The sequence below is a fragment of the Diabrotica virgifera genome, chromosome 8, assembly GCF_917563875.1.
Source record: "Diabrotica virgifera virgifera chromosome 8, PGI_DIABVI_V3a".
Classification (NCBI taxonomy): domain Eukaryota; kingdom Metazoa; phylum Arthropoda; class Insecta; order Coleoptera; family Chrysomelidae; genus Diabrotica; species Diabrotica virgifera.
In genome coordinates, this window is record NC_065450.1 from 63504297 (window position 1) to 63522299 (window position 18003).

At 33.2% G+C, this 18003-nt stretch overlaps 1 protein-coding gene across 1 annotated transcript in view; it reads left to right on the forward strand.

The window, feature by feature from the left end:
• The first annotated feature begins 10956 nt into the window (after positions 1-10956).
• The window catches only part of LOC126890607 (beta-1,3-glucan-binding protein-like), a 46369-nt gene continuing 39322 nt past the window's right edge, over positions 10957-18003 (forward strand). The window contains exon 1 of the mRNA XM_050659687.1: positions 10957-11178. Coding sequence (XP_050515644.1) covers positions 11061-11178 — 118 coding nt within the window. The 5' untranslated portion in view covers positions 10957-11060. The remainder of the gene's footprint in view (positions 11179-18003) is intronic.

Genomic DNA, 18003 nt, shown 5'->3' on the forward strand with positions numbered 1-18003 from the left:
AAAATAACTTTTTGCACGATTGATCATTTTTGACTGTTTACCGTGACAGATTTTACGTCAGTAGGTGACATTTACTAGCAACTCGACGGTAAGTAATCCAACTCGACGGTAAGTACCTACTCCAACTCGACGGTAAGTAATTCACTTACCGTCGAGTTAAAAAATCTCTTAATTTTAATTTATTTTTTGAAAGAATAAAGAAAACTAACGAATTATTTATTAATATTGAAACTTATGGTATTTGTTAAATTATTTTGCAGAATTTCTAAATATGGAATTTTATCATCTGGTTTATTAACGACTGTAAAAGTATGCTGGATGTTCCTTTTTTGTATTGGGTACTTTTACAATCATTAAACCATCTTTTTTTGGATGTCATTCATAGTAATATTATATAATTCTTCTCTTCTACAGGCACCAGATATTCCCAATATCATTGCGACCTACAAATTATGAAAAAATCTTCATTAGAGTATTTCTTTTACCTAAACTAGCTTATATTACCTTGTGAACTAGAAATTCTTCATCCGGTGCTTCCATCAGAAATTTTTCAAATTGCTCCCGTGTAAAAATGCTCGCTTTCTTAGGCCTATAGCCAACATTTTTTCTCTTCAAATACGCGATCAAAGTTGAAAACTTGGAAATATCAATGCCATCATAAAGAAAAACGGTGGATTTAATCATTGAATATTCTGCCCAGAGGCTTCCAGGAGCTTTCAACTGCATATGTCTTTGAACGAAATATGCCAATAGAGTCTTTTCTTCGATTCTTAAATTCTTGCCTTCGCACCATTTTTTAAAACTTTGGTAGGTATTTTGATAACGGATTTTGGATTTTTCGGGAATAATTGCGGAACACCCTTCTTCCCAAGCCCGTTCAATTTCTTCAAATTCACTGTTGCTCATATTTTAATTTATAATAATCAAAATTGTACTTAAAATTATTGACAACTAAATAAAAACTCAATTCTCCATTGTTGTTATGCACCCTAGTTACTACCTAACAACCAAAGTATCTATCTTGATAAAATGAATGAAACTAGTCAATATAAAGAGAATGTTTAATTTTATAATTTATAATGGTACCAATAGTGCAAAAAACGTTATAAGCATGTCGAACGTTAAGGGTAACCGATCTCAGACAATAATTGGAGTCGTCGCTCCGCTCCTTCTCCAAACAATTGTCTTCGATCGGTATAAAACCCTACCGTTCTCCATACTTAATAACTATTTTGCACGATTGATTATTTTTGACTGTTTACCGTGACAGATTTTACGTCAGTAGGTGACATTTACTAGCAACTCGACGGCAAGTAATCCAACTCGACGGTAAGTACTCCAACTCGACGGTAAGTAATTCACTTACCGTCGAGTTAAAAAATCTCTTAATTTTAATTTATTTTTTGAAAGAATAAAGAAAACTAACGAATTATTTATTAATATTGAAACTTATGGTAGGTACAATTTGTTAAATTATTTAATGAAATCCCACTTGTTTGGGCTGTGGTTTCACTTCTTACAGAAACTCCTGCAGAATCGCATACATTAGTAGTATTACTAGTATTGCACAATATTTTTTCCATCAGAAATTTTTCAAATGGCTCCCGTGTAAAAATTCTCGCTTTCTTAGGCCTATAGCCAACATTTTTTCTCTTCAAATACGCGATCAAAGTTGAAAACTTGGAAATATCAATGCCATCATAAAGAAAAACCGTGGATTTAATCATTGAATATTCTGCCCAGAGGCTTCCAGGAGCTTTCAACTGCATATGTCTTTGAACGAAATATGCCAATAGAGCAGCGATTCTCAACCTGTGGGGCGCGCCCCCCTAGGGGGGCGCGCTTTTAGTAATGGGGGGGCGTGAGCATATAAAAAATACACCAACATCATTAACTAAATTACTAAAATCAAAGCAAAACAAAATTCTGACAAAATAAAAAATAAAATACACTTGAACACTGAATAGGAGCTATAATCATAAAGAGCCATCAATACTAAAAAGTAAGATTTTACTGTTTTTTTGTCAAAATTATTGAACTAGAGGGGGCGCGGTGAAAATAATTAAGGAAAATTGGGTCGCAAAGGGTAAAAGGTTGAGAAACGCTGCAATAGAGTCTTCTCTTCGATTCTTAAATTCTTGCCTTCGCACCATTTTTTAAAACTTTGGTAGGTATTTTGATAACGGATTTTGGATTTTTCGGGAATAATTGCGGAACACCCTTCTTCCCAAGCCCGTTCAATTCCTTCAAATTCACTTTCGCTCATATTTTAATTTATAATAATCAAAATTGTACTTAAAATTATTGACAACTAAATAAAAACTCAATTCTCCATTGTTGTTATGCACCCTAGTTACTAGCTAACAACCAAAGTATCTATCTTGATAAAATGAATGAAACTAGTCAATATGACGAAAATGTTTAATTTTATAATTTATAATGGTATCAATCGTGCAAAAAACGTTATAAGCATGTCGAACGTTAAGGGTAACCGATCTCAGACAATAATTGGAGTCGTCGCTCCGCTCCTCCTCTAAACAATTGTCTTCGATCGGTATAAAACCCTTACCGTTCTCCATACCTAATATACTATAAAACCATAAAAATTTACAAAAATGTGTCGCAAATTTCTTCAATTGGAATTAGCGATGCAATGACATAATTATGAGAACTGGCACAATTATTATGGTTTCAAGTTTATTTTTCGGGTCTAATTACAATATTATGCAAAAAATTAAGTTTTCTCGCAGACTTAAAATGCGTTTATGTCGAAAATAGTTGAGTTAAGCGAGATAACTGTAGTTTAGGGTGAATGTACCAATTTCCGACCAAACTAGGATTTTTTAAATTAAAAAATTAATATTAAATTGAAAAATTAGTTTTTAAACGTAAAACTTCTAGCATTTATTAGTATTTATTATATACTTTAAAAATACATTTAATATTATAACGTATCTTTGAGGTAACCTATGTTTTTTAATTATTAAAAATTATTTGACAAATTCACCAATAACCGACCACTTTTTCCAGTTTTCGACCACTTATGCACCAATATTCGACCACGCGAAAAGTGCATTTAAAAAAGACCTTTTTATTCTTTAAACATTTATTTAGAGTAAAAAATTTATAAAATGATTCATTACAGAACAGCTGTCAATTTTACACTGTACCTATACTATTCTACCGAACATTATAGTTCTTTAGATTTACTTCAAATGTAACAGCTGACTGTTGACGCTTCGTACCACTTACCATAGTTGGTTTTAATATATATACAACTTGACCTTTTTCAATTACAGCTTTATCAGGGACATTGGGGAAGAAGAATTTGTTTTCACATTTGTGACTCTTTCTTAAACAGGAAATTTCAATTTCTTCGTTCTCCTTTATTTTTTCAACTTGACCTATATAATATGCTTCTTTGCCTCCACCTTCTGTAGGAAATTTTACTAAAGCAAAGTTTCCTTCTTCAGGATCTTTAAGAAGTTCTTCTAGGTGTGGAGTGGAAGGTCTCGATTGTAGAAGTTCGAAAAATTCTGCATCGTCCAATGAATCGTCCTGTGTGTCCATAAATTCATCTTCCTCTTCAGATGATGACGATGAAGACTCTTCTAATAGCTTCTTTCTCTTCTTCATATTTTTTTCTCTATCCGTTACTTGTATTGCTGCCCGTTTTTTTTGTAACTCTTCTTTTTCGGTTTTCTTTTCAAGCCTTTCTTTTTTCTTTTGTTCTTTTTGTATTTTTTCTTCATCTTTTTTCTTCCAGTATTCAACCCAAGCTCCAGCACCTATTGCATGTGGAAGCTTGACAGTTCTTCTACTTCTTCCTTCCTTTTTAACTGGTGATTGCGTTGGCCAAGTAACGCAGTCGGCAAAAGCAGGACTTACCCCTGTTTGAATAGACCTACCAGATTTTGGTGTAGTGAACGACTCTGACTTAGAAGTTGCCTGTGGATTATTTTCGTTACTTTGCTGTTTATCTTCTTGAAGTAATGTCTGGATACTAGTATTCCGTTCATTTTCATTAAAAGATGATTCGGAATTCATCTGGGCGATACTTAATTCATTATGTTCATTTTGAGTTGGGGTGATTTCTGAATTTAAGTCTTTTGTAAGATCATCTGACTCCTTATCATCAGATTCTGAATTCACCTGGGCGATAATTAATTCATTATGTTCATTTTGAGTTGGGGTCATTTCTGAATTTAAGTCTTTTGTAAGAGCATCTGACTCCTTATCATCACTAGAAGAGGGCTCTTTAGTAAACTTAGCTTGATTCAAAATATGTTGTTTTATTTTGTACCAAGCATCAAATAGCTCTTTGGCCGACTCATCACCATCCCATTTTTCGCCACTGCTTCGGAACTGACGAACACGTGAAGAAGGGAGCATTGACTCGAGAAACAGTAAATGTTCAGTATTAAATTGGCATGGTTTGTCAACTGTTCTACTTTCATGACTCAAACATTTACTGTAATCAATATTTTCTTTATCAAAAGGGAAGATTCCACATTTCTTGAAACCATTCTTCACGACATCTTCGTTTGCAGCTTGTAAAGCACTTTCAATTAATGGTGCGAAATTAGCTCGTGTGACAGCCCTAGCTCCAGTCTTATTCAGCCAATCTGAAACAATTTTCTTCCAAGAAACTTTAATAGGACGAAATACTGAAACGTCTGCTGGTTGTAAAATATGAGTGGCATTGGCTAGCAATGAATACAAGATGATACCATTTTCCTTACAAAAAGCAGCAACTTCAAAGCTTATGTGCGATTTATGTCCATCGACTATGTATAAAACTGGAAATGTGGTATTTCTTTCTTTTAGGTAAGGCAACAAACTGTTTGTAACATATTCAAAAAACACTTGTGAAGTCATCCATCCTTTTTTAGATCTGCCTAATGACCAGCTAGGATTTACGTTTCTGCTAATTTCTGCCGGTATTCTTTCATAGGGATAAATGATGCAAGGAGGTGCCATATTTGCACTAGCTGTAAATGTTACCATTACCGTAATACATTCCTTATCACTACCTCGAACCTGATACAGATCTTTAAATCCTTTGGGACCTATAACTAAAGAGGTTCCTGGGTTAGTTCGAAAACCCGATTCATCCCCATTGAGAATTCTGGAAGGATCTTTTAGCAGATTGCTATTTCCAGTTTCTTCTATTATATAAGTTTCCAAATTCTGATGCCATTCACGAATTGCACGTTCAGTTACCAACCCTCTTGCTAAACCAAGAGCTTCAGGTTTACGCAGTGAAATACTTGGATGTCGCTTAAAAAAAAGATCTAGCCACTTTCTTCCAGGTCTTCCTTGAGTAAATGGACTTGGTCGTCGATCTTTTTTTATTACCTCTTGTACAGAATCAATTAGTTGTCTTGGTTCAACCGGTATTCCTTTTTTGGCCATTCCCTTCAACCAACAAACTAGGAGGTTTTCTTCCTACAAAACGAGAAAAGGTTAGGCAAAAATCAATATAATATTTTACAGTCGAACCTGCTTAATAGAATACCGATTATAGGAATATCCCGGTTTAAAGAATAGAATTTTGAGGCCCCGAAATGTTTCTACTAGCCACCAATAATCGGTTATTAGAATATCCCGGTTATAGGAATACTTTTGTATGGCATGAAGACTATTCCAATAAGCGGGTTCGACTGTATATAGAAATTCATGCTTACTAATTAACTATTTTGATTGGGAAATAAGCCACAATTGAATTGAAAAAATAATTTTAATAACGTATCGACGCCCAAATCGGATGTCGTTGTCAAAATACAAAATATTACTGATTTGTGTTTAAAATATTATGTTTACTAACAAGATTGACCTACTTACATCTGAAGTTAGAATAGTTGGAGGACCCTTTCTAGCATCCAAAGATGTTTTTTCTTTTAATTTGTCCATAAATGTGGCATGGGGAATGTTATACTTCCTCTCAGTTTCCCGTATTTTTGCTCCATCACGAACTTCATTAATAGCATTGACCAAATCGTCTTTAGAATAATTTTTAGGCATCTAAAACAAATAGTTTGATTACTGTACCAATTTATGACCACCATTTTGATCCAGTAGCCGACCACTGGTCGTTTATTGGACAGAAATTAGATCTACGTATAAAAATTAAAGTCCCCTATTCGTACTACTAGCAACAGCTTATTTAACAAATCATCCGTGGATACAAAGCCAAACCAGAAAGCGACCAGCTGGTCGTCTAATGGAAAAATGTTTAAATGGTGAACCATAAAGCGACCACCATAAATTAATCACTTAGTTACAGATATTTAGAAAAATAACAAGTTAACTGTATTTATTACACTTTTATTAACGAGTAACATCATATTTCAACATTAAAAAAGTTAAAAAAACATTCGATGTAATTAGATAAAAATTGCTTACCTTCATGTGCATCTAGTTACACGCTCACAGATTTAACCTATTGGCAGTGTTGCCAATACACCAAAATTCCCACTTCCTTTAAACTTGCTTTGGATAAGTCAACGAAATTTCCCTACATACCTAAGGCCACGTAGTATACGTGGGCGGTGCAATAATTTCTGAACGTTCTAAGATTTTCTTAGTTTTAATATTTGTTTAAAGAGTGGTCGGTAACTGGTGCATGGTCGGTTACTGGTGCATTCACCCTACCTTTTTTAAGTAAAAATATTAAGAGAATAAAAATTTTGATTCATAAAGTACTGTTACAAATCTGACTGTACTATTTTATTATTTATGTTTTTAGACACTTAGGGCCGGTTGTTCGAACGCTAATCAACAATGATCATTATCAAATATTTAATTACTGTCACCAAAACTGTCAATGTCAACTTTGTTTGGGTTGCTGAAAACATAATTAATTACAATTATGAGATTTATTATTAATTATGTTAATAATTATTGTTATATTAATTAATTATAGTCTCAGAATTGTAATTAATTATGGTTTTAACAACCCAAACAAAGTTGACATTGACAGTAATTAATTATTTGATAATGATCATTGTTGATTAGCGTTCGAACAACCGGCCCTAAGGGCCGGTTGTTCGAACGCTAATCAACAATGATCACTATCAAATATTTAATTACTGTCACCAACTTCTGTCAATGTCAACTTTTATTGGGTTGCTGAAAACGTAATTGATTATAATTATGAGATTAGTTAATCAATTAACATAACAATTATTAACATAATTGATTAAGTAATTTTATAATTGTAATCAATTATGTTTTCAGCAACCCAAACAAAGTTGACATTGACAGTTGGTGACAGTAATTAAATATTTGATCATGATCATTGTTGATTAGCGTTCGAACAACCAGCCCTAAGTTTAATTTAAATAAAGGAAGACTTACTTATTAATATTTTATTTTACATCACTTATTTATTTTAGTTACAAATAACTCAAACTAACACATCTAATTTATTTACAAAGTCAAATTTATGATTTTACTAACTAAACATAATAATTCCGATAACTAATAAATACATTTCAATACATTCGATACGAATACAATAATATTACGCGTCGCGCGTCGATCAATGACTGGCCTGCCAGACGGAATCTCTCTTCTTATATACTTCGGCAGCGGTCGTCTCGAATGCCGTGGCAAAGGACTCGTATTCTCTCGTGATGACTAGATTGTTCCATCAGAAATAGGCCAGGTTGTGAGCAGCATATTATAAATAGTGTCACAGTACGTAAAGGATAAAAAAATTGAACGTATTAAATGAACGTTGAAAGACGTATGTAGCGCCCTCTGGTTAATACATCATTTTTGGTGGCGAATTTAGATTTCTCATCCCAAAAAAACCCCGCTTACCAAGTTTGGTGTTGTTATCCCATGTCTATTAGAAAATATTCAAGAATAAATAAAATAAAAGTTTAACTTTGACACCCTGTATTTCGGTTATTATCAACTTTGGTACTAAGGTAAATTAGCTTATATCGACCTATTTTAAGCTAACAATCGCTGGACAGCTGTTTCCACCATTTCATTCTTCCTCAACAGCGCTAGCATGCACTCCTCTGAATCGAAAAACAGCTCAACCATCAATTTAAGGGGAACTTCAAAAATCATTGAATTTCCATTGGGACGCGATACAGCAACATCTCTTAACAAATTGGAGAGTCTCAAATGCAGAATTCACCACTCAATAAAATTAAAATAGAGTCTCAGATTTAAATAACTATTTACTATTTTAATTTTATTGAGTTTTGAATTCTGCATTTGAAACTCTTCAATGTGTTAAGAGATGTCGCTGTATCGCGTCCCAATGGGAAATTCAATGGTTTTTGAAGTTCCCCTTAAATTGATGGTTGAGCTGTTTTTCGATTCAGAGCAGTGCATGCTAGCGCCAAGGGCGCCCATATAAAAATTTTTAGGGGGGGGCCAAACGTGAAGATGTTGCACATTACATTTTGTATATTTCGGATGACAATATATACAGTAGACTCTCTCTATAACGAACACGGATATAACGAGGTTTCGCTTATAACGAGGTACATTAGGTGTCCCATGAAATTCCTATTGAACTATAACGCTCTATAACGAGGCATATTTGGTTATAACGAGGAAAATTTAAATCGAAGAATACTTGTCTTTACCTGTTTTTAGCGTTGTAATGGTCATAAATAAATAAATGCCCCAACTACCTGTACATAGAAATGCCCAACATCTGTCTTATTATCGAGGCCAGTGCTATAATAAACTCGGCCACCTGTAATAAACATCTGCCTGTTTATCGACCGATATTGAATACTATAGGAAATTTACAATTTATGGCGGCGAAGTCTCATTGTTCACTGTTCAGGTTGACCATCGACACATAATAAACTACGTAAGAGGCATCAAAAGATTTCAATATTATTATTGTTTGATATAACGAGATCCGCTTATAACGAGATAATTAATTCACCATTTCAGTTCTCGTTATAGAGGGAGTCTACTGTAGTTTAAACCACCTAAAAAACCTAGTTTGAACCCTGTTGTGAGGAATTATTCATACATTTAAACACTAGACCAAGTTTTTAAATGGAAATGTCATGGGTACCACAAAAGTTGAGCCTCTCTTTAAAACCCGTTTGAAAAGAATACAATGCTTGCAAAGCCTTCCCTTCAACTTTGGCGAGCAGACTAACCAAGAGTATGTGTCGAACCAAGTTTTTACTTTAAAATCTTAAAAAGGAGCCCCTTTATTTTTGCAGATATAGAATCCTTATGAAAAATAAGGCACACATATTCCAAACATTTTTAGAATTGTTGATAGATGGCGCAAATAAATCGCATTTTCCGAATATAGCGCCATCCGTCAACAATTCTAAAAAAGTTCGAATAAATGTTACTTATTTTTTGAGGAGGAAACTCAATCTGCAAGAAAAAACGGGGGTTCCTATTTAAGATTTTTAAGTTAACTCTCACCCCATCTCCAGAGTGTGGAATGAAAAATCCTGTTTGGTGTCATTCTATAGATTTTTGAAAAATATTAAACACGTGGTTTTTAGTTTTATTTGGAAGTACATATATTTCTCGAGATATTAGACCGTTTCTATAATTTTGCTGTGGTATCACGATATACCGTTTTTTCCGATTATAGCGCTATCTACCTATCCACAATTCGCAAAATGGCTCGAATATAATTTGCTTATTTTTACAAGGAAAATCCAAATCTGCAACAAAAATTAGGGGTTCCATTGAAGATTTTAAAGTTACCCCCCGCTCCACACCCAGGGGTTGAAGTGGTGGACTTGTTTAGTGTCATCGCATAGATTGTTGAAAATTATTGAACACGTATTTTTCAGTTTTTCGATCCGATGTTCATTTCGCGAATTATTCGGCCTTTCCGCTACTTTTGGGACACCCTGTATATAACACTCATTCATCATGAAAGATCACCTGTTTTTCATTTAAATAAAATTGTTCTGTTCATCATAATACACACTTTAAAAATAATCTACTTACTAAAAAAATACTTTTGCAAACTAAAATTTGACTATGTTCAATAAATTTTAAAAATTATTTTTCAGTATGAATTTTTTCAAAATATAAAATATAATTACTTTATACCAGTTGTTAAAGACAACTGGCTCATTAGTGATTATCGATCAGAGATCGGAATTCTTGCTGATATGGTTTTTTTGCAGCATAAATGATTCATTTAATTTGTAATTTTGGGTGTCGATTACAGTGTATATGTTTCCCACGCCTCTAATCTCTGTCAATGTTTTCGTTAGTAGCATACCGTGATTGTGGGAAATGTGTATTATGCACATTCCATACAGACCACTGTCGCAGACACAAAGATTTTCTGTTAAACTATTAATAACTACCCAATATGTGAATTTTTTTTATTAATAAATATGTTGTTTCCAATTTATCTCTCAAAATTATCCAATAATGTTTTGACAAAAATGCGTTTATGTAATATAAATTTAACTTTTTTCTTTCCCGAAAAGCTAGGGGGGGGCCACGGCCCCCCCCTGCCCGTGTGTATGGGCGCCTATGGCTAGCGCTGTTGAGGAAGCCTGAAATGGTGGAAACAGCTGTCCAGCGATTGTGCAGCCCTCTGAATCAAAAACAAGCAAAACGATCTATTTACTTTTCTATCTTTACTCAGATTTAAGTACTAAAAAGTTCTTCTGTCCTTTTCCTAGACGAATGAAAACAGAATGTGATTGCAAGGAGTCCTTTTTGTTTTCTATATTCGTCGTCTGCGGTCTTATAAATTGTAAAAGTCGCAGATTAAGGATGTACCATAAAGAACTTTCAACAAGAAGAGTCTCAGATTTAAACTATTTACCATTTTAATTTTATTGAGTGGTGAATTCTGCATTTGAGACTCTTCAATTTGTTATATCTTTTACTTTTTCATTGTTTGTATTTGAAGATTATTAATTTGAAAACCGCAGTAGGTGACGCCACTGATTATTATGCTAACAAGATTCCACCGAGGTCAAGAAATCAAGACGACAGGACAGTCAGAAATCAGAAATCGGTAGGTGATAATACAAACAAGACTGATGTTATTGTTATTAGTTAAACATTAACCAACAATCATGGTGTTTCAAAATTGGCTGTGCATTTTAGTGTTAATTAATGTGGTCTATGCGTACGATATTCCGCAATTACAATTCGAAGCATTTTCGCCTGCTGGATTCAAAGTAACGTTACCAGGTAATATTTTAATCAATTTCATACATTATACATGCCTATTGAATTATTAAAAGAAGAATTTATATTTTGGTTACTAGAATGTAATAAAGTTTTTCTTAGTTTATTATCACGTGTACATATACAGTGAGCACGTAAAGGTTGGAATTAATTCATTTTCTCGAAAATGGACGATTTTGGAAAACAATTTCGAAACAACTCAATTTTTACTTTTAAATTACGACTTTTTGGCATATATATCATACTAGTGACGTCACCCATCTGGGCGTGATGACTTCACCAATGATTTTTTAATGAGAATAGGGGTCGTGTGATAGCTCATTTGAAAGATAGTTCAATTCTCTATTCAGTAGTATAAACATTAACATAAATATTTATACAGGGCGTCCAAAAAAAATTTTTATTTAAATTTATTGACATAAAAAGAAGAACGTATGTAATTTATTTAATTCAAAATACATTTTACTGCTCTCAGAAACAGAAAAAATGTTTATTTGAAAAATAATCATCGCTTATCGCTTAAATTAAATGTTCAAACTGTCAAGAGGCAGGTGGGAGGCTCCATTAATATTGAATTTAAGCAAAAAGCAATATTTGGTTGATAAATAAACATTTTTTTCTGTTTTCTGAGAGCAGTAAAATGCATTTTGGACTAAAGGATTTACATGCATTCTTCTATTTATGTCAATAAATTTAGTTAAAAAATGTTTTTTTGGACACCCTGTATAAATAATTATGTAAATGTTTATATAACTGAATAGATAATTAAATTACCTTTCAAATGAGCTATCACACGACCTCTATTCCCATTTAAAAAATTCATTTATGACGTCATCACGCCCAGATGGGTGACGTCACTAGTATGATATATATGCCAAAAAGTCGTAACTTAAAAATAAAAATTGACTTGTTTGGGGATTTTTTCCAGAATCGTCCATTCTCGAGAAAATGAATTTATTCCAACGTTTACGTGCTCACTGTATAATGCCTGAATAGTTATGTAGTCCACAAGCTGCTGATTAATTTTTGTACTAAAACTTGAATATTGTGAGTGCACACACACAAGAACAACGCACAACTGCATGTAAATAGAATATTATATTATTCTGATTTAAGCATGTAGTCTTCATCTTCTTTTTCTTCTTTCCTTATACAGCGTCTCTACTTACGTTGGAAACATAATATGGGAAACTTTTTTATTATTAATTTTACGAAAAAAAATTATTCCTCATAAAAAGTTCTGCATGCTCTAAAACCTAAGATTCAATCATCATATATTAAATATTGTCAATATACGAGGTCTGTCAAAAAATATGAATCTCGTTCAATCTCGTACCTTTATTTATCTGAATATCGAAAATTCTTATTATGAAAAGTTGTTTGGAATTAAAACCAAGATCAAATATCCAATTACATGCTTCCAATTAAAAAAAATCCAAATTTTTCTCAAATTTATGAATACTAACTTCGTTTTTATTTATTACCCATATTATAACTCTTTTATTATTAATTTTACGAAAAAAAGTTATGCTTCATAAAAAGTTCTGCATGGTCTAAACCTAAGATGCAACCATCAGATATCACATTTTGTTAATTTTATACGAGGTACTTATGTCAAAAAATATGAATTTCACTCAGGAGTAAAGTACGTTTATTTTTCACAATATTGAAAATTGTTATTAAAAAAGTTGTTTAGAATTAAAAACTATATTCAATATGTAGTTACATCCATTTAATTGAAATATTGTGAAATATGAAGGTACTATACTCATGAGCGAAATTCATATTTTTTGACACACCTCATATAAAATTAATAAAAGTTGATATATCATAGTTGCATCTTAGATTTTAGACCATGCAGAGCTTTTTATGAAGAATAACTTTTTTTCGTAAAATGAATAATAAAAGAGTTATCATATTAATTTTTAATAAATAAAAATGTCGTTGGGTATTCATAAAGAGAAAAATTTGTAAAATATTTTTTTTTCAATTAGAAGCATGTAATTACATATTTGATCTTGGTTTTAATTCCAAACAACTTTTCATAATAAGAATTTTCGATATTCAGAGAAATAAATGTACTGTAACGAAATTCATATTTTTTGACATACCTCGTACAATATTGATAAAATTTGATATATGATGATTGAATCTTAGGTTTTAGAGCATGCAGAATTTTTTATGAAGAATAACTTTTCTTCGTAAAATTATTAATAAAAAAGTTTCCCATATGTTTCCAACTTAAGTAGACACGCTGTATAAGCAATTTTGCTTGTTCATTGGCGAGTTGTTGCCTCAATGCCCTCAATGGAAGATTGTCACTTTATCTTTTGATAAAGACGTAGTTATGATAACACAACTATTCAACGCCGCAATAAGGCTCAAAATTGTACCAACGCAATGGAAAATTGCTGATATAATAATGATCCATAAACATGGTAAACCACCTCACGAACATGCCTCTTATCGTCCTATTAGTCTTTTACCGGTACTAGCTAAACTATTTGAGAAGCTATTAGCGACCAGGCTAATGAAGATAATAACTGATAATAATCTTTTTCCGGATCACCAGTTTGGTTTCAGAGAGAAGCATTCAACAAAAGAACAAGTACATAGAGTCGTTGATATAGTAAGTAAAACTTTTGAAGAAAAAAAGTACTGTTCTGCACTTTTTCTTGACGTCAGTCAGGCTTTTGAAAAAGTCTGGCATGAAGGGTTGCTCTTCAAAATAAAAATGAACGTTACTGATTCAATGTTTACTATACTAAAATCATATTTAGAAGAAAGGTACTACCGTGTCAAGCATGAAGCAGATACATCAAAAATCTACCCTATACGATCTGGAGTCCCTCAAGGTAGTGTTCTGGGTCTCATATTATATCTAATATTTACACACGACATACCAACAAACGAAAATGTAACGACTATAACATTCGCAGATGACACAGCTATGTTAGTCACAGATGAAAATCCCGCAACAGCTACCGAATCTCTTCAAGGGCATATTAGGAACATTGAAAAGTGGACAAAGAAATGGCGAATAAAAATCAATGAATCAAAATCACAACATATCATATTTACAAAATGTCGTAAAATATCGCCTAATATAGAAATAAATAACAAAGCAACTCCACAAGCCGAAAGCGTTAAATACCTTGGTATGCACCTGGACAAAACTTTGACATGGAGAACACATATATGGAAAAAGCGCCAACAGTTAAATTTAAAATTTCGTAAACATTATTGGATACTGGGCAGAACATCGAAGTTGTCTATACGTAACAAACTGTTGGTATACAATACAATACTCAAACCGGTCTGGACCTATGGGATCCAGCTCTGGGGTACAGCAGCAAAATCCAACATATCCATAATGGAAAGATTACAATCCAAAGTGTTACGCTCTATAACAGACTCCCCATGGTTCGTGTCAAACAAAGACATTTATTGTGATCTAGAAGTACCTACGATCAGTGAAGTGGATAGTTCAGTGCAGTGTTCGGTACATAAAACGCCTAGAAAGCCATCCAAATGCCCTGGCAATAAACTTGCTTGATAATAGTCAACAAACTCACAGACTAAAACGTAAAAATCCACTGGACCTTATTTATAAATAAGTTTTATACCTCACCGTAATTGTGTTTATATTTTAGATATATGTATTGTTTGTAAGTGTAAAATGTATGTTTGTATGTAGCATATTATCGGAATGTCATGTTTGTTCCATACTAGAGGTCCAGTCATTGGACTGACCTCTCTAACGTCAATTTTTTTTGCTTCAAACCCCAGAGACGCTTGTTGTTAGAATTTTTATAACTAACAGATTGCTGAATAAACATTTCAAAAAAAAATCTTTTTAGCGGTGGGTGCACGAAAAATGTATTTAATTCCACTCCGCAATTCCTGAATGTCAGACGGTGGATCGGTCTGCCACCTTCAGCATTCTCCATATTATCCATCAGGTGACCTTAGGTCTGGGGAAAAATCACTATTATTCGAAGAGACTCTCTGGGCGTGTTGCAGGTTGCCCCGTCCTGCTGAAACCATTGTTTTTCGTAGAACCGAAAATAGTACTAAACGAAATTTTTTTGCAAATCTGAAGACCATGCTGAAGCACCTAATATTAAACGTCATTCACATTATGTTATAACGACGTTCGGAAACCACTCAGTGCGTTTCGGCGCATGTTCTTCTTTAGTTGCCGTGTCTGTATTCAGACGTTGGCCGTCATCATGTTTACAATTTCCTGAAATCTCTATCGGCTGCTGCGCAAAATAATTCTTCTACTGTACAGCCACACCTGTACAGGTTCTACTGTACCTAGGAAATTAGATATTTTGGCGTAATAAAACCTAAAATGCCATTGGAAGAGGAGGCCCGGGCTAAGCTGGGGCCCCGAGACCTTTCGTAAAGATATAAATTGTTACTGAGAAAATTAGTCATTTTGGCGAAATAAAAACTAAAATGAAACAGAAATATGGGCTTAACCAATTTACCCCAGGCCACATATTGCTACGTGAAAGGAACCACGTTGTAGCCGAACAATGTACCTACTTGCATAAAACAGATAAGATGGTACTTGCAAAATGATTCAACTTAAAATAAGGTGATTTCAAAAATTTTTGTGTTAGTCAACACAAAATAGCAATATGTAGGTACAAGAAACTTCAGTCATGAAATGCATTAAAATGAGTTTTCAAGGGGTTAAATATCAAGCATTTTTCCGAACTGCCCATTTCGCTGGGGGATAAACCTCCCCCAGATCACGTTTGCCCCGGGGCCCACAACATCGTAGTTACGGCCCTGCTACCAAGGTACTTGAAATGATTTACCCGTTCTAACTCCTCTCCATCAAGAGAAAGCTGACCTTGATCTATATTAATCTTTCAAACTGCCATCCACTTTGTTTTTGAAATGTTGATTTTAAGGCCTCTCCGATAACTTGCTTCACTGACTAGATTTAGTAGTGTCTGAAGATCTTGTAAATTTTCAGCAAGAATGGCTGTATCGTCAGCGTATCTAATATTGTTGATTACTTCTCCGCCTAGCCTTACTCCCTCTTGTCTGTCATCCAAAGCCTCCCTAAAAATTTCTTCAGAGTACAGATTAAAAAGAGTGGGTGATAAAACACAACCTTGTTGTACTCCACGTTTTATCGGCAGTTTTTCAGTATGACTGACTCCAATTTGAATAGAGGCTACTTGATTGTAATATAAGTATTTCAGCAGTCAAGTCCTGGTCAAGTTAGTGGTCAAGTTTCAGCAGTTAGTGGTCAAGTCCTGCTGCCTGGAGGCAATCGAAAAGTGTATCATGTTGTACTCAGTCGAATGCCTTCTCGAAGTCTATGAAACAAACATACACGTTCTTTCGGAATTCACAACTTTTTTGTAATAGAACGCGCATACAAAATAGTGCTTCTCTAGTTCCTAGACCATTTCTAAATCCAAATTGCTTATTACCCATTCTAGTTTCGCACAGAAGGAATACTCGGTTTTGTATAATACGTAAAAGTATCTTAAGTGTGTGACTCATCAAATATGTTTGGTCAATATTAGTTATAATAGCATTTATTACTCAGAGTTATCACGTTATCAATCAAGTTAAATAGTACTAATAATGCATTTTTAACAACAAAAGAATTTTACTAGTACAGTAGGCCTACTGTATTTATTATAAATTAATGTACAGGAAATAGTCCAGTGACACACAATGAGGTTAAACTTATCTTAATCTTATCTTTCGTTGGATAATGTCCACTTCCTGATTTTTTTAAAATGCGTTATTTTTGTTATTTTTATTGTCTCGGTATCAGTATCAGATTCCTTTTAGATACCGTCCTGAAAATCAATATTTTATTTATCTCAACCTGCTCGTTCTCCAGATTTTTATCTTTGGAGTTATCTAAAATCACGTGCTTACAATCGACATGTTTGCAGGATTACACACAAAGAATTATTGATATTTTTTTTAAGTTATTATTTGTATTGCTCTTAGTTTATTTTACCTATTATTCAAGTTATACTTCTTTACGATCGAGAGTGAAATTTTATATTGCCGGGCGCATGCGCACACAGACAGTATGTATTTCGTTGCTAATCTTTCAATATATGTATGTATCAGCGCTGTCAGCGCCAATAAGTCATAGTATATCATATAAGAGGATATATTAGTGTTCTTAGTAAATGTATTATTTATTATAATTTTTGTGTCTTTTAATTTGTCTTCCTCGGGAATAAGATATTTTATAATAATAGTAAGGTATATTTAAAGTATTTTTGTATACTTCACTTGGTCTATTAAATTTGTCAGTATGTATGAGAAATCTTGTAACCTGTCAAACCAAAAGGAATATAGCTCAGTGGTAGAGCGTGTGACCGGAGATCAAGAGGTCCCGGGTTCAAATCCCGGACGATTCATATTCTTTTTTTATATTTTTGGTATCGTTTTAATAAAAATTTTTTAAAAGTGGTAGGTAACGAAAGTTAGTTTAATATTTAAATAAAATACAAATAACCTGTTAAGTATATTAATTTCGTTGAAATCATAATAAAAGAAGTATAACTTCTTACGTGCGTGCAAAGTACACACACATTCTTTTTTTTTTCACTACAAATGAATTGATTTCTCGCTTTAATGAATTTTTTCTACCATACCTACTTGGTACGGAAGATATGCCTGAGAAGGCATACTTTTTTTAAATGTTTTGTAATCGATAATCGATAGAGTTATACATGTAATAAAAATCAAAGTCAGAGCTAGGACCAGTTACATAAAGTAACATTATTTTTTAACAATGTACATATTATAGTTTTTCTTCTGAAAAAATAA